The 18,612-nt window shown below is 40.5% G+C and overlaps 1 protein-coding gene across 2 annotated transcripts in view; it reads left to right on the top strand.

Moving 5' to 3' along the window:
• ARFGEF1 (ADP ribosylation factor guanine nucleotide exchange factor 1) overlaps window positions 1–18,612 on the top strand; it is a 108,533-nt gene that overhangs the window by 21,421 nt on the left and 68,500 nt on the right. For both annotated transcript variants that reach the window (XR_008597401.1, XM_054984602.1), the window contains exons 2-4: window positions 14,604–14,634; window positions 15,950–16,106; window positions 18,376–18,522. Coding sequence is in view for 1 of the 2 variants with exons in the window: in XM_054984602.1 (XP_054840577.1) it covers window positions 14,604–14,634; window positions 15,950–16,106; window positions 18,376–18,522 (335 nt within the window). In the remaining variant the exon portion in view is untranslated. The remainder of the gene's footprint in view (window positions 1–14,603; window positions 14,635–15,949; window positions 16,107–18,375; window positions 18,523–18,612) is intronic.

Below are 18,612 nucleotides of genomic sequence, written 5' to 3'. Positions count from 1 at the left end.
AAAGTAGACAGAATTTCCCCCCCTCTTCCATTATTAGTAGAACTCAGGATCTCTTATTTGCAATAGATGGAGGACAGGTAAAAGTTCTTCCACAGTGCAAAATTAGTTGATACTATTCGCTGCTAAATCTGCTGTGATAATCTCTAGTTTTGCAGATTTTAAAAGGGGATTGGCCAGATTTAGTGGTGGATATATTGATCTATCAACTATATATATTGATCTATTAGCTGTTGAGCTATAATCTTTAATTGCTGAATGGAACCTCTGTTTTCGGCATATAACAGTGGCTGGCGGGGCGGGGGGACATTGGGGGAGAGTAATTTCCTTCACTTCCTGCTTTTGGATTCTCTGAAGGCATTTGGCTGCCTAATGGAGGAAGCTGGACTAGATGTACTTTTGATTTGATCCTTCAGGGCGGCTTTTATAATATAACTGGGACTTGAGCTTTCAGATATATCAGCAAATCATAGATTAGAACTGCTGGTCATCTCATTTGTTTTCCATCTGCTCAGCACTGCTGTTGCAGTGTCCAGAGATCTCTAGTGGCACAGTGACATCCATAGCTAAAGTTTGTCATCTTTGACATTTTGCAAGCAATTAGAACAAATCAGACCTTTCAGACCTTTGAAAGTGGAAAATAAAAATATAATTGAAGAAGTGGATCTTCCGCACCTTTCTGTTTCACAGCAGCTCTGGGATTTTTGAAAATGCATTGCTGGTGGCTGAAGGGAGCTCTGTGTAGAAAAAGGCACCCATCAAAGGGGGGGCGGGCAAAGTAATGAGGGAAAGCCAGGTATCCTCTCCTCCTTTTCTGCTAGCAGAGCTTCTTGCCCCAAATAAGCTCTCCGGGGGAAGAGGGGAGGTGGAACCATTTTCCCAGTTTCCTCCTCCTCTTCTTCCTTCATGATGATGATGTATTTGGGATATTCATCTGCATTTCTAAATGTACAGCAATAGGTTAATGTTAATTACACCAAACATTAGGTATTTTGGCATTCCTGCTTGCTTTTGTGCGTGTTAAATCTATGGTTAAGTTATACAGTAAACATAATATACAGCTTTAGCATACTTACTATGGAACGTAAGAAAAGTATTTGCCAATTAAAATGTGCTGTGGTGTATGCTGTTCTGTTAACTAAGCCTATACACATTTATTTGTTCTTGAGTTGTCATTTGCAAATATGTGGCTGTGGATTGTCGGAAGGCTTTCACGGCCGGAGAACGATGGTTGTTGTGGGTTTTCCGAGCTGTATTGCCGTGGTCTTGGCATTGTAGTTCCTGACGTTTCGCAAGCAGCTGTGGCTGGCATCTTCAGAGGTGTAGCACCAAAAGACAGAGATCTCTCAGTGTCACAGTGTGGAAAAGATGTTGGCAGGTCATTTTTATCTACTCAGGGGGGGTGGGGTTGAGCTGAGTCATCCTGTAAGAGTTTCCCAGGGTGTGGAATGCTAATGGCGGGAGGCTTCACTGTATCCTGAGGAGGTTCTTTTGCATATGGATTGGTGCTTGATGTGCTAATCTTCTCTGCAGGGCTATTGTCGGGTGTAGAGTGTTTTGTTAGCCTGGTGTTTTTCAGAACTGGAAACCATGCTCTGTTCATTCTTAAGGTTTCTTCTTTCCTGTTGAAGTTTTGCTTATGCTTGTGAATTTCAATGGCTTCCCTGTGCAGTCTGACAAAGTAGTTGGAAGTGTTGTCCAGTATTTTGGTGTCCTGGAATAAGATACTGTGCCCTGTTTGAGTTAGGCTACGTTCAGCCACTGCTGATTTTTCAGGTTGTCCAAGTCTGCAGTGTCTTTCATGTTCTTTTATTCTTGTCTGGATGCTACGCTTTGTGGTCCCGATGTAACCTTGTCCACAGCTGCAGGGTATACGGTATACTCCTGCAGAGGTGAGGGGGTCTCTACTGTCTTTTGCTGATCGTAGCATCTGTTGTATTTTTCGGGTGGGTCTGAATATTGCTTGAAGGTTATGCTTTTTCATAAGCTTTCCCATCTGATCAGTAATTCCTTTGATATATGGCAAAAACACTTTTCCTGTAGGAGACTGTTTTTCCTTGGTTGTTTGATTCATCCTGGGTTTGATTTTTTTCCTTTCATAAAACCGCCAACTCTGCTTTTTTGGTATGTTTATAAGGGTTTTTAAAAAAATTGTTCTGGTTTATTTTACTAGATCAAACATTATGCATTATATTTCATTTTTTAAAAAAAGGGGACTTGTTTATTTTTGTTAATTTTGATATATTTATTTTTTATTTCATTTTACTTACTTTATGCCCTACCTTTCTCCCCAATGGGAGCCCATGGCGGCTTACATAATTCTGTCTTCCCTCTTATCTCCACAACAACTCTGCGCAGTAGGCTAGACCGAGAGTGTGTGACTGGCCCAAGGTCACCCAGCTGGTTTCCATGGCAGATTGGGGATTTGAACCTGGTTTTGCGAGAGCCTGATTCTCTAACCACTACACCAGTTCAATCCTATGAACACTTACCTGTGAATAAGCTCCCAATGAATACAGGTGGAGCTACTTCTTAACAAACCTGCAGAAGATTCCAATATGTCTCTTTATCACGTAGTTCAGATGTTAGTTTTGTCCTTAAAATAACAACCTTAAGCTTGTTTTGCCCTCTTACCTTTTTTGTATCTATATTCACAGTATTAGAAGGGCAGAGTTTTGTTTTGTCAACATGCATATTCACTCCTGTAAAAGTTTAATATACCTTTGGCTGTTTGTCAGTATTCTTTTTTATTTTGGCTTTTCCCTTGACTCATCAGCATCACTGAGCCCAATTGTTCAGATTGAGTAGACTTTTTCAAGTCCTTGTTGGAGTTGGGTTTCATTATCATTTTAGTAAAGAGCAATGTCTGAATCTTCAAGACAGCTCTTGCTGCTTGCTATCAAAGCTGTTTAAACCCTAGAGAGTATTCTGGGATGTAGTGTGTATTATTGTAATGCAAATATTTTACAAGTCTTCTGACTTAACTACCGGTGGGGGGCGGGAGTTGCAAACTGAAAATGCGTTTGTTATTGTAGCACTATCTCTGAATCATGATCGGTTCCATATGAGAATGGTGGAAACCACAGTAGTGTTCCATCCACTAACAAAATGGGTCTCTGCATACTTGGGAGGGTCCCTCAGGTATGTGTAGAGAATATGACTTGGTAAATTAAGAGACAGAAAGAGAGAGAATTTCACAAAAGTGTGATTAGGAGTAGTACTGTACATGCTGCAGAAGGGATGGAATATTGAGAACAGCTGAATGTCGGTTGAAGGGGGGAAAGGGGGTGGATGAGATCAACTTGTTCAAGTAACTGTGAACTTAGAGAATTCTGGAAGAGGAGTTTGGAAAGGGGGAATTTATAGTCTTCCCTTCCTGTGCCCCCCCCCTTGTCAGTCCTATAAAATAATGGCTGCTAATCATAATGTCAGGTCTGTTGCCCACTGTCTCTCCATGCTGTTACCCAGCTTTAGATATATGTTGCAGTAGCCTCGTGCACCTGTTCCCTTGTTGCTTTCCAGATTCCAGGACGGCAGAGCCCTTATCTTGGATGGCTCACCGCAGCGGTTTTGGGACAGCTCCTTCCGTCCCGCTACTGATTGTGTTCTGCTGGATGGGCTAGGAGCGTGGGGGACATGTAGAGGGGTAGATATAATGTATCATGTACTCAATGCATCATTCTTAACAAGAAACCTGTGTACAGCCAGACGTCTTTAATTGCTTCTGTGTATCCTATGGACATATGTATGGCGAAGCCAAGATATCTCAATAAAACCCATTTACTCAAGAGCCTGGATTTCTTGCTGCAAGGGTTGGGAGTCAGCTTCAAAGTATCTTGTCTTCCATAGACTGACACATACAATAAATCTACGTGCACACAAAAAACTGGGTTCAGAACTGTGATTCTATTAAGTAACAAAACATATTATGTAAATCTACTAGATGCTATAGAGCAGAAGATTGCACATAACTCACTCCTAAGTGAAACACTACATAGATTCTGTTAGACACACCCAAATACGTGTTGTTATGTAGTGGGTTCAGAAGCTGAAGTGATTTCAACATAGTTCTTTATTGAGGAAGAACACCAACTGAAAAGAACACACGGCAAGCCACAACTATCTACACATTCCAAACGTCAAACCATGCCCCCAACTTTATAACAACCAATAGGAACACCCCAGCACTCAGAGCCCTGATTCATTGATACTTTAGTTCGTTGGAGAGTCCTGATTGGCTGGTTCCGCAAGCCCAGCCAATCCTAGTGTAGCAGTCAGGAGCCTCTCTCCATTTGAAGCTCCTTGTACATTACATGTGTTATCTCCACCCACACTGGAAATGAAAACAAAATTACATATGTAAAGTTTTATGAATTACCACAGAAGGTTCAAGTCAGTAATTAAGTCTCTTGTGACTTGTGTTTTCATTCTGGACAGCATCCGTCCCTGTCCTGTACTTTCTGTGCAGTTGTTTGGTTGTGCTAGATCAGATAAAGCATGCTACTCAAAAAATTACTAGCGGATAGCTATGTTGGATTTGGTTTCTACCTTTGGTATTGGAGATGGTGTCACCAAACATTCTGGTTTATATAGTTTTGCAAGTCCATATTGGTGGTCACCTTTGAACTGTGTGACTGATTAGTGTGATGGTTCCCAAATCATATCAGGTATTTCCTGAATGGTAGTGGTTAGAGTCTTAGATTCGAATCAAGAAGATCCATTTTAAAATCTCCACTTTGCCATGAAGCTCACTAGATGATCTTGGCCCAGTCATTCTTACTCAGCTGGACTCACCTTTCACAGAGCAACCATTTTCTCTGGAGAAGTCTGGAGATCAGTTGTAATTTTGTGAGATTCCCTAGGCCCCACCTGGTTCTAGCCTTACTTGGGAGTTCCACTATATCTGTAGCTGCCATTTCCCCTGTTACACCCATTTCTCTAGTATGATCAAAAGCAAGGTATTCCTCCATTAAGTCTCTTGTGTACTCTCACTTTGTCCTCTCCATACACATTTATCTATTAATGCTTCAACAAGCTCCTCTTTAAAGTCACAATCTGAAAGCTTTTTAGACATTCTGCTGCAAGTGAGGAAAGATGCACCTTCATAGTTGGTGTTGCCTGTGAAATCTGAACCTTACTGCTGTAATATTAGGGGTCTTGATAAATATTGAACAATTTGCGCTGCTTCTATTTTAAAAATTGTCTGCAGGCTTCTCTGACACAGATAGTATATAAGGCTGTAAATTGTTCCTCTCATTCAGCAGTGCTGTTAGGTTTGGTTTTGGGGGTGGGGGAAGGGGAAGGGGACTCTCATTAATTTCAATATTCCACTTTAGGCTTTCTGTATGAGATGCCAGTCTTCCATAGCATTGTCACAGGTCTCTATTTGTCCAATATATCTGACCACCTCATGCAGCTTGAAGGAACTTACAGTTCAATATTATACTATGGCCATGAATTATTGCCAGTTATAAGGTCCTTGTTAATTATACAAGGGAACACATGAGATTGAGTTGGCGTTGCCAGGCCATGCCTAACACTTGTGCGAGGTTTGGAGCGGGAACAGAGGGCACAGTGTGCAGTGACTTCACTTCAAGGAAAAATTGGAAGTGCTGTTGTGTCATTCTAGGAATAGCTGGAAACAAATTCCTAGAGTGACATGAGTTTCCAGCAATTCCTAGAATGAAATGATTGCATTTATGTTATTTCCCTGTAAGTGATCACACCATTCTCGAAGAATTGTAAGAATCCCTGATTGTAACCACATGAGGGGTAGAAGAATGAAAGTAATATGTGGAAATGTGAACAAGGGGGAAATGATCATTCCAGAAAACATATTTGCAAGGTTGCTTTGATGGTGTTGAGGATTAAAGTTTGTAGGAGAAAATAAATCACAACATTACCTTAAATTGACAGATCAATGAAGTAAATGTGGTATGTGAGGATTCAAAGTGCCCCATGCAAGCAACTGCTCATGCACGGTTGAGGTACAGATTTTCTGCTTCCCGGCTGCAGACCATGCTGCAATCCATGCCACTCCGGAGAATCCCCAAATCCTCACAAGTGTTATTTCAAGGAATTAAAGAAGTTGCACATCTTTGTTCCCATTTTGGATTACAAAATCTGAAGTACTGAACTGCTTAAAGAAAAATGGATCAAGTTTCTCGTAGGTTTTTCTTTTCATTTCATTTATTGGACTTTTAGCCTGCTTTCCCTGCAAGTGGGCTCAGGCTGGATCAGAGTAGGGTATAAATACATTTAAAACATAATAAGACTAGATCATCCTAGCAAACATAAAATACAGTGAGAAATATGATAAAATATGATTCCCAAGATGGCAACCCTACTAACCGCCCTAGCTAATACTGCATAGAAGGGGGAACTCTTAGGAGGAGGGGAGGAAAGGGGGAAGCGCTATTTTGGTTGCATTATGACTCCAATGGGGGGACGAGATGACTATATGCAGCCCCTCCCCCTGACAGGAGACCGGTAGAGAGGCTCACTAGATGGATACAAGGCCAGCCTCAACCATATGCCTGGTGGAACATATCTACCTTACAGGCCTGCTGAAAGGATAAAAGTTCCCGGCAGGCCCACGTATCTACAGACAGAGAGTTCCAGATTTTACTCAGAGTCTGAGCTATTATCAGTGTTTGGGAAGCCAAAAATTCAAAGTCCTTAGAACGAATCTTTAGACATTGGGAAAATCTGTTTCCGGTAACTTAGATGTTGAAAAAAGAGAGATTTTAGTCTCATTAATAATACTTGAATCAGCTAAATAGATAAAACACAATATGCAGCCTACAATTTTATCTTCTGGGAGCGCAGCAAAACAACGCTACCCAGATGAAAGTTGTTGCAATGTAAAGGGGTAAGGTAAAAATCCATTGCGCTCCACACATTGTTCTTTGTATCTGTCATCATTTTGTATTAAGCGCTCCCCTCACCTTTTTAGGAGCAATTTTTTGGTGAATTTTCTGGTCTCATTCTTTGAGATGCAAATTACTCTTCCTCACGTCTGTGGTTAGCTGACTATTTGTTTATATCATGCTGTTGCCCTAGTTGTCTTTCCTGTACCACAGGTTTAATTATTTGGATGTTAAGGCCTTTGTCATTTGACCTCACAAAACTTGTTCTTGGAATATACACTTCTGAAACTTTATGCAACATTAATTTATTGGAGGATAATTCTGATAACATGAGGCAAGTTGAGTTTTGCTATAATTCTTCTTTTCTCCCTTCCCATAAAGAGAACTTTTGCATTTGGGTATAGCATATTTGTGTCAAGCCCCATCCTCTTATGCTCATTTACAGGTTCTTGAGCCAAGAATAAGCTGTCATAGTGCTTTCTCCTGCAATAAAAAGAGTATATGTCAGATTGGTGAATGTCTGCCCATCCTTATGCTGCTTAAATGCTGAAGTATGAGCAGTTTGTACCGTATCAGCTACAGAATATTCATTGGGGCAGGCTGTTGGAAACTTTGACTTCCCGTTTGAGAATACATAAAACATGACGAGAGCTTGCCTGGTTTAGCTCTTGAGAATCACATAGCATAAGTATCAGGATTACAGGCTCTATGGAATCATCCACTGGTACACCCTTTGGAGCTACAGTTTTAAAACAGTTTCTCCATGTGTTGACTTTTTATTTAGTTTTCAACATCAGCATGCACTCAAGGCAATCATAGTAGTATAAATGTTTTACAAGTGTAAAAGTTAAGGGGTAGGCAGACCTCCAGACTGTTATTATGAATTTGAACCTAGGATTCTGTTATTGGCGAAAACAACAATAAACTACAGCCTAACCTATCCCCCCCCCCTGCTGTCAGCCTGTTGTTGGAGAGTCTGGAGACTGGGTGGAGAAGCAGTCCCTGGCTCTGGGGGCTTCACACTCATATTTTCTTAATATCGAATAGGAATAAGCTCATTTGCAGGGAGGGTGGGATATAAATCCAACTAACTAACTAAATAAATAAATTTTAGCTCAGTTGGTTGCCTGCAAGTGAGAGCACTGAAATATTCCCCTTTGTTTGTAAAGTAGAGAGAGCAGAGAGTAGTTTTGTGTTTAGAATGCCCTTCCTCTCAAGGTTCACCTGGTGCCTACTTACTTTCTTTGAAAGTTTGAAACACATCTTTTTATCCAGGCTTTTAATTAGGAGTTTTATCCTACCACCTTTTTAATGGTCTGCTCTGTTTTGTGGATGATATTTATGCTGCTTATTGTAAGCCACCTCAACCAGAACTCTGAAGAGCTGATATAGAAATATTCTAAATAAATAAATAAAGTAAATTTATCTTTATCTCTGAAATATTTTATATGCATTTACTCTTGTTCAATGAACTTCATACTTTTTGTTTTGTAATGTTTTATGAGAAATCAGGTAGAGCCTTACACATATTCTAGTTGAAAGTTTCCTTTTTAAAGAAAAACATTTTCTCCTTTAAAGGATTAAAGGAGAAAATGTTGTTTTTCTTTAAAAAGCAAAATAATGGTTCCTTCAAATTCAGATCATATGCCATTTTGGTTATAGCCTGAGATGTATGCTTACAATTTTCACATCACTACTAAAAATAAAGCAAGCATTATTATTGAGAAATTATTTATCCTGTAGAGGTGTTGTTTCTTATATAATTGTAAAACAATATTAATTTGTATTCATATTTAAACATGTGATATCTTACTGTAGCTGGGTGATTTGATAGACTTGCTGTTGCTGGTATGAACAATGGTAACACACAGGAAGTTCCTGATAATAGCTACCATTGCGGCCAATAACAAGGGAGAGTACAGAGTCTTCATTTTCTCTTACTAGTATAGCTTGTTGGTTTCTTCATATTTTGGTTTCTAAACTGTGAGAAGATCTTTTGTTGCAACTCAACAGTTTTTTAGGAAATAAAATTAGAATTTTCCTATAGCCCTCTTTCTGTTTATTTGAACATGTTACTTGAAATTTGAAATGAGGCATTCCTCCTTGTTATGCTTTAATACTGGAACAGTTTCCTTGATTTTCTTAAAACCCTGCCAGAAGCATATTGTTTCGATGCCTTTCTAAAAGCTTGCTTATCTATACTATACCATACCATAGATCTTGGATTACTGTGAAATTAGTGGACCTGTATGGCACACAGATCTGAACTGGTATAGACTTAAGCGCGGGTGCAGACTTGTGCCTGCAGAACACAATTCCCTCCTCCTCTTCCTGCAGCAGCCCATAATGCCCCCTGAAATCCTTTTCTGAGTTCTCCTCTCCATAGGAAATGGCATTCCATGGATGGAAGTTCTTGTGCCCATAGAACACGTTCATCTAGATCTAACCCAACCCAAATTTAAGAAGATTCTTTGCCTTCTTAGGTTAAGACTGTTGTATCTTGAACACCAATGCCAGCTTTATATATAATAAACAGGTTTATTCAGCTCTCACTCTGGTCCAGTCTGCATTTTTAGTCAGCCTCTCAGTCCAGCCTCAGCAGTAGAGATGGGCACGATCCGCATTATGATCGAAACACCCCCCCCCCACGATAATGGCGATCGCGCGATCGTGACCCGGCGGATAGTTATCGTCCACGGCCAACGATCCAGTGATCGGGAGGGGCCTGGATTGGGGCAATCAGGCTCGAATCGGGGATCCAGACACTCAGGCGCCAGCAATCTATTCCCCTGGCAACGGAGCCAGGGGAATGCCTGAGCTCTGTTTGCCCTCCTTCTGTCGTCCTGGAAACCCAAATGGAAGCCCAGCTTTCCTTGATTAGCAGGGCTTCCTTCCAACCACGGAGCAGCAAAGCAGTCACCAGTTGGGAGAAGACACCCAGGGGAGGGAGGGAGAAGGGGGTGTTCTGTAGCAATGGGCACTCCAATCTCAGCCCTGCAAACCCTGATAGGCAGCTCTGACGGCCAAACACAGACGGCCAAACATAAACACAGATGCCACTGGCATCACCCACTGTTCCTGTATCTCTGGGAACAGCAGGGCGCCCCTCCACTTTTGCCTCCATGATCCACGGATCGGGAACGGGAGATGCATGGTGCAGGTCATTAAATCGGGATTGGCGCCGGCGCCGATCCATGATCAGCTTGATCATTACTTTTTTTTGGGATCGTGCCCATCTCTACTCAGCAGCCGCCCATTTGCTGCAGGAGCTCTGACGCACCAAAACTAAAGAACACACAAAGCAGAAAGCTGTCTACTAGAGGCTGCTTGTACACATTACAACAAAGAGGCATAATTACACTTGTAAATGTGTGCGGAAACACTTTTGAATTTAATTCTCTAACTTTTCCTGTCATTGCCATAAAAAGTGATGGATCTGTATCTGTTTGGTTCCCTCTGACTTACTTTTATTGGCTTAACTGTATGCCTTCATGTTGTGATGTGAATCAGACAGGGAATCTAGAAATCTACAAAGAATTCTGCAAAGAATTCTTTCTTGTTTGCAGAAGACACTATCCATTCTCTTCTTTTGCATTGTCATCTTTGCAAAAAAATAAATACCAGTATCAAGGCTGGTGCTGGTTGGCACAATTTGGTTTGAACCTCTTAATGCTGATTTGTTCCTTGGCCTGAAATATTATGGATTCTCAAATATTTTGAACATCTTATTTATTTTATTTATTCAATTTGTAGTTCACTGTCCCCCCCAAGCAGACTCAAAGCAGATCACATCAATTTAAAAATACAGAAATAAACAATTAAAACTGGTAGCATAAAAAGAGCAGTTAGTTTCACAACCCACACTCAGCAGCACACATTGCACAATTCTGCTTATAGTCATTTGGGCCCATAGTTATTTAATACACCCAGTGTGCCAGAGAATTTTGAAATGAAGGTGATGGTGGTTGCTTTTAAACAACGTTTTTCTAGAAAACACTGAAGACTTGGTAGCTGTTGGAGACCATATCATAATGTAAGAAGACACAAAGTCAAAAGGTATAAAACTTTTGGTAGCTTGCACAGTTTTAGGATTAATTGTTGATATCTTCCTTCCTTTAGAAATTCTTGTGGTACCTTATAGCAAAATCAATTAAAGCACATGTTATTAATAAGAGTAAGAAATCCAGGATAAAAACAGATAAAAGAATATAAACAGAAGCAGATTATAAAAAGGTCTAATCCATATTGTAAAAACAGTCATGTAGTAAAAACAGTGCATTCAGAAAACATTAACACATCAAAATCTAACAACAAATCCAGAAGCAAGGCGGGGGGATTACAGTGACAGTCTGGGATAAGAGAAAGAATAAAATTATTTCCATGAACTGATTCACTGTATATATTAGACAGTCTGTTCCAGAAACTGTTCCTGTCAGAAGAATACATTGTAGTGCACATATTTGTGTTAAAGTCAGATTCTCTGTTGAAATTATAGCATGAATTACACAAAAATAAAATACCAAAAATGTAGGCATGTTCTAAATCTTTGCACATGTTAAAGCTGTGGTTTTATGATTATACCCTTTTTCACTTTCACTTTTGCCAGTTTCCATATTCAAAATCTTCCATCACCTGAGTGGCCATTTTGGACAATGCCTTCATATAGTATTTGGGAGAGCATACATTGAACCAAATATTTTTCTGTGTCTGTGTGAAAAGTCAGATGTGACTTTTTATGGCTATATTATCACTTTAGAAGGATGCCAGACAGTCTCCAGCCATATTTCTTGAGGGATGTACATGAAATGGGGGGGAAACGAACCCTGAGTTTCGTTGTTTGTCGCGTTCCATGAACCACGAACTTTCATGAAATTGTCCCATTTCACAAAACCATTTGTTAGGTTCATGATTCGTCAGATCCCAGGGCCCTACAATGGCCCCATTCATACCCAGAGATGCCAAACTCGCAGGGAGACTTCAAAGGCATCCTCACCCAACAACCTTCCCAGCAAGGACAAGAGCAAAAAATAAGAGTCTTTTCAGTCTCTTTTGAAGCAGCAGCAAATCCAGCCAAAAGCTCCCAAATCCACTCTCACTCCAAACCCCAACAACAGCTCCTCCCTCTCCCTCTGTCTACGGAAACTGAAAGCAGGAGACACTGAGCTGTGCTTTATATAAGCAATGCTCACAGAGCAGAACAGGAGCTCTCTGGCTGGCAGACAGACCTGCCTAACAGGGTTTGGAGGGATGAAATTGGTGTTCCCATGGCTACAGAAGGCCCATCTCCTCCCTGCTCATTGCTCTCATAGAACAGAATGGGAGATCGCAGGTTGGCAGGGAGAGCTGCCTATCAAAGTTATATGGGCTAAGATTGGGGTTTCCAGGGCAACAAAAGGTCTGCAGACATTCCGGGTCTGTGTTGCCTAGGGAATCAGTGGATCTGTGCCAGCCTGTCTGGCATCACAAAGCATTCACGAATCGAACGAACCGGCCCCAAAAGTAATGGATTTCATGAAAAATGCAGCCCCACAAAACGTGTTTTCGTGATACAAGAATCGGCCCAATTCATCACAATATTTGATTCGTATTTCAGTTCGTGCCCATGTCTAGCAATTACCTTGACATATGTGTCAGCTAATGAAAAAATAAAAGGTGTCCTGGGAATATACCAGCAATGTAAAATGTACCATGTTGTAAGTAGAAAGAACTACAAGTTAGCAGAAAGCTCAAGGTGTGGAAACTGCTTACCAGAATTCTGGGCAGCTATACCTGAATCTAGATATGGATGGGTGTCTCCATCACAGGATTCCTGCTGCCCAGTTGAAAGACTTTATGCTGCCTACCAGTTGCAGGGATTGGATATTTCCTTGTGGTCCAAAGAAGTCTGTCATCTCTGAATGCTTTGCGGCTTATTGTGTTAGTGTTGTCGCCACAGTTATTTTTGAACTCTAGAATCATTGAACGGTTGAAGTTTCAAGCTATGTTTGACTTAACACAGTTCTTTCTATGAGTGATTAACTTCTGTGTAAAAACTTAGTCTTCATATGATTATCAGCATGATTTGTTCTTGTCTTGAAAGCTTATTAAAGATCTGAGATTTTTGACCTTTAATTGAAGAACAAATCTGGGCCTCTGTCTTATTGTGACGTTCTCAATCTGCGCTCTCTTGGCAATTAATCATGAAACATTCCTGAGCATGGAATAACAATGCAGAGGATATAGCTTATCTCTGAATATGAATTACTGAAAGTGAAATTCTGGAGTGTATTATATTTTTAGGAGAATTCTGGTAGTGTTTTAATTTGAGTTGCATGTTAAAACAGAGCAGGTGAACCATACTGCTTGAGAAGAATGGGCTATCTAGGTATGAAGTGCAAGAGAGAGGTGTATTTATAAGACTTCTTTAATTGCACGGATTTGACTTTTCTCTAAAACATGTGTGTGTGTATGTGCTAGCAAGTCACAACTGACTTACGGTGACCCCAGCAAGGGGCTTTAAAGGCTAGTGAGAAACAGAGGTGGTTTGTCATTGCCTTCCTCTGAAGAGTCTTCCTTGATGGCCGCCCATCCAAGTACTGACCCTGCTTAGCTTCTGAGTTGTGATGAGATTGGGTTATACCATGCCACTTTCCCTACCTAAAACACATAGGATAGGTCAAAATTATTTGTTTCCTAAAAACTTTGTGTGCCAATTTTCTATTTGAGTCAATAAAGCAAATGCTTGATTGTCCTGTAAGTTAAAACATTTGAGAACTGAAACAGTTGTTTAGCAAATGAAGTTTTTGTGTTTTCATAATCTTAAAAACTCTGAAATTGGCCATACAGTTGAAATGAAATGCTGATAAACTTTCTGTGATTAATCTGAAAAAGATGCGAAAGTTATTAGTGTACTACAGTATCTGTTTATGAAAATTGAAAGAATTGTATGCATAGTATTAGTATATGCTGTGTCTCTTGTATTGCTGCTATGTGTGGTTAGGGAGACATAAATGCATTAAACACGAGGCACTGTAAATGTCCCTCAATTTCCAGTTTGGCCCAGATGCATACAGAAGTAGCCTGACCAAAATGAAGAAACTTTCTTCTGCTGCTTTTCATTACTATTTTAAGGGAGCTGCTGACTTAGATGCTACACTCAGTTTAAAGAGTGTGTATTGAACCTATAAAGTCTTCATTACTGTGTTAATAGAATGCTTAGAAGCATAATTTAATGGACTTATTTTGAGAGGACTGAGATCACATATATTAAATAACAAAGGTAAGACTTATCTGCTTCCTGTTCTTCTGAACTAGGCTTCTTTGAAAACATCATCAAGATAATGTAATGCAAATTAGTTCTCGCTTGCACAAACACCCCACCATAGTCACAGTAATGATGAATGGTTTTAAACTCTTTCCATAAAAATATGTGAGTTGTCATGGTTCAATCCAGGTTTGTTGCATTTTTAACCAGAAAGGCAATTATTTGAACAAGTTAATGTAGAGCACAAATGTAATCTTATACTCATCATGATATTAAATATGCATTACATGGGCCAAATCATATTGTATTGAAATAGTTCATAGAACAAAGTGATCCTAATGTGTATTTTGGCAGCTGAACAATATTGGAAATGCAGAATTATAAATACAATTGCATATAATTTGATTTTTCATAAAGGTGGAGCTTATTTTACTAATGTCAGTGTTTCTGTAACTTACTGTTGTAAATTGTGTTTTTATTTATTTTTCTTTCAGAGGAAATTAAAGCAGAAACTGGAAAACAAAGGTACTTTTTCTTAATTGAACATGAATAGTTTTGTCTGTAAATTACATTAAAAATGTGGTCAATATATAGCATTTTGTAACTTTTAGAGGGACACTACCTGATTTAGAGGGATGCTACCAAGCCTAGAGTGCCAAAAACCCCTGTGCTGGCATGCTATATGTTGGTGAGAACATCATACTTCTTCGGTAATATACAAATGCAAAAGAACCTGCTGTTCGTGAACGGGTAACTGTGTGTGCATTTATAGTGAGAGCGTTGGACAGTTGATCCATTTTCAGGGAATTTAATGTAGACTTCATTCTGAAGACTTTGATTTATAGGAAGACATCAATTCTGCAATGGTACACTGAAGTGCTTTACCTGATCAGCAGGATACATATGGTCGTTTTAGATGATTTCATGATCGTAGACAATTCTTTTGGGGGGGAAATTTCCACTGATGAAGGCATTCTCAATTGTACAATGTTTTAGTGTTTTGTTAGGTTAACTGGTTAGGAAGAGTTCGTTAATGTATTATATTTCATATATTTGCACGGTATTTCTAGTGGTATGTATTAAATTTATATCCTCCCTCATTGGTTCATTATCTATATTTTTCTCAACTTTTTGGTTATTTGGCCAGGAAAACTATTTAATCTATGTCCTCCTCCGAAATAGTTTAATATAATGTTTACTTGTATCATGCATACATACTCTTAAGTAATCATGAGGCATATCTTGTCATGAATCTCATCAGAAGAACTCAGGAAGTTCTTGCAAGGGCTGTAAGGCTGGACTTTTTAGAAAGGCTGTAGGAATTACGTAATTGCTTTTCTAGTTCGTAGGGATTTGTGAAGCAGGGGTCTGCTGAAGAATGTTAGTTAAGGTTTTGTGGGCTGTTTTCAATACTTTTATTAAATGTTTGTTGCATTTTTCTGTGGTTTAAAAGACTTTTTTTCTTGAGTCCCAGTTGTCTGGGAGAAAGGTGGGTGCATATCAAATCAAATAGCATTTATTTACAAAACCAGACTTCACTCTTCTTTCTCATAAAGAAGTAAAATTGTTTGGTATTCAAAGCAATACTCACTAACACCAGATTTTCTGTAGAGGCCTGATTACAAATTTTAAGATTTCACTATTTAAATTGTGAATTGTTCATTTGCCTTTTGAATTTTTCTGATTGCACTTTTAACTATAAAGATAAGTTTCGCTTGTACAAATAACTTTTTGATTATTTGAAGCAGAAAGTCGGAGTCAGTTAGTGATGATTATTTGTACTTCTGTGTTCAACGTGTTGTTGACTCTATTACCATGCTAATTGGAGTGTTCTGTTCAGTCCTCCTCATGGAGAAGCAAAGCCTGGTTCAAGCACTCTTCCACCAGTGAAATCAAAGACAAGCTTTATTGAAGCAGACAAGTACTTCTTGCCTTTTGAACTGGCATGCCAATCCAAGTGTCCCAGGATTGTTAGTACGTCACTAGACTGTTTACAGGTATGTACAGATTAACAGATCATTCATTCATCACTCATATTTGTGGTTTTCTTTATTAACATGACTCTGGGAATAGTTTAGTTGTGATGCTAAATAATGGCTTTGTGGTTTGTGTCCAAATGCTGTCCCTGTGCGCTCCCTCCTCTCCTACTTTCTGATTCTCTTTGTATCCTGTGATTTGCCTTCTCCATCCAAATCAGGTTACAAGTTATCTTGGATTTTCTTCTCTGGTTTCTGGTTTGCAGTCTTGATTTGGAGGGGAAACACAAGCTATGGTTAGCTGGTTCAGATGTAAAGGCAAATTATTGTCTGCATAATTAGAAGTCATTAATTGATTCTAAGTATGCAAAGGGGAAGAGAGGAAGTGGGAGAGGTGAGTACAAGATTTGTTCACATAGTGTCAAGCCATAATATGGCATTATTACTATATTTGTGTAATTTTATTTCAGAAATCGCTAATTTTTTTATCAAAACTTAAGCCTTATACCATGTTAAGTTTCTTCATAGACCATCAGCTTGGAGAGTGACTAATCTTTGGTTTTTGAATAGAAAAATGTAGATTAACAAGATAGTCATCAAAATATTAGAAATATTAGCTGTCCTTATTGGGTATGAACTGCCAGGCTTTTACATTCTGACCAAGCCATAGTAGAATAAAGCCTACATACTCCCCTTTCTCACATGGACATTGATTTTGCTCCTCCACTTCCTGGTTTTTAGTAGCAATAATTCTATTAGGCAAGCCAGGGGTCATTTCATAGAAAAAGAACTGCAGGAACTCATTAGCATAACTCATTAGCATATGCCATGCCCCTTGATTGGGCCGAAATGGCCAGGATTCAGCTGCTGCCAGATGGGGGAGTGTTCCCCACCTGGCAGTGGCCTGATCAGGGCTGTTTTGCCCCCAATCCAGGCCAAAACAGGCCCAAAATGGCCATTTTGGGCAGGTATTAGCCTGGATCAGGCCCAAAATGTCCCAGACTGGGTTGTAGCCAGGCAGGGGAGGGGTCCCTCACCAGGCACTGATCCAATCCTGGCGGTTTGGGTCCTGATCCTGGCCAAAAAGGGCCCCAAATGGCCATTTTTGGCCATTTGGGGCCCGTTTCGGCCCAGATCATGGCCGAAAGAGCCTGGACCAGATCAGTGCTGGGCAGGGGAGGGTCTTCCCTCCTGCCACTGACCAGATCCCAGCAGTTCTGGCCCCGATTCCAACAGAAAATGGCCCAAATGGTCAAAAGGTGCCATTTTTGGCCTTTGGGGCCAGGATCGGGGCTGAAAAGGACTGGATCTGGTTGGAGCGAAGCAAAGGAACCCTCCTTTGCCCAGCACTGACTCACTCCAGGCTTTCAGTCCAAATCCAGGCCCCAAAGTGCCAAAAATGGCCATTTTGGGCCCATTTGAGCCCGAATTGGGACCTTAAATGCCGGGATTGGGTTGGTACTGGGTGGGGGAGGCGTCCCCTGCCCAGCACCGACCTCATCCGCGCCCCTATGGCCTCAATCCAAGCCAAAACAGGCCCCAAATGGCTAGAAATGGCCATTTTGGCCCATATCGGCCCAAATTGGGGCCGAAACAGCCGGGACCGTGTCAGATTCGGGTGGGGAAGGCTTCCCCCGCCGGGCACCAACCCGATTCAGGCCGTTTAGGCCCCGATCCGGGCCGAAATGGGCCCAAAATGGCCTTTTTTGACCCATTTCAGCCAGGATCGGAAGGCTCCCCCTGCCCGGCACCGACTCAATCCGTGGTGTTTCGGCCTCGTTCCGGGCCGTTTTGGCCCCGATTGTGGCTGTTTTGGCCCCAATCAAGGCCTAAACGGCCCAAAATGTTTTAAAGTCAGGTGGATGGGGCCACCTGACTTGGAGAAACTACTGGAATGGTGTTCCGGTGCATTCCCCCTCGAAATGAGCCCTGAGGCAAGCTATAGTTACTGACATGTTAAACATAGTTTGCCTGCATTTCAGAATCAGGAATCCTGGTTCTGAGCGGTTTCTGAATTTGGTTTAGAATAAACTATTGTTATGGCCACTATAGTCTCAGGTTCAGAAATTATGGAAGAACTGTGTAACCAGAAACCGAATATATGCCAGTGGTTTTCCAGTTACTACTTAACTCTGTTTTCCATTTTATTACAGGCATAAACCAGGCTTTTAAAAAGTTTGCAGTCAGTTCAATAAGATAATTTATGTGAGGAAAAGCATATTGTTCTGGTAGTATGGGGTATGGTGTTTAGGCTTAATAGCTCATGATTGTTCTTTGCTTTGCCACACAGAAACTTATAGCCTATGGACATTTGACTGGCAGTGCTCCAGATAGTACAGCCCCTGGCAAAAAGCTAATCGATAGAATTATTGAAACAATATGTGGATGCTTTCAGGGTCCCCAAACCGATGAAGGAGTTCAGCTACAAATTATTAAGGTAATTCAACATCCATTGGCTAGAAGCTGTCCACTATTCTGAGCACAGACTTTGCTGTTGAAAGGTATCCAAGGAGTCAGGACGCTGCCC

This window comes from Eublepharis macularius, chromosome 7 (genome assembly GCF_028583425.1).
Source record: "Eublepharis macularius isolate TG4126 chromosome 7, MPM_Emac_v1.0, whole genome shotgun sequence".
In the NCBI taxonomy this organism is placed as follows: Eukaryota; Metazoa; Chordata; class Lepidosauria; order Squamata; family Eublepharidae; genus Eublepharis; species Eublepharis macularius.
This window is presented reverse-complemented; position numbering and strand designations above follow the sequence as displayed.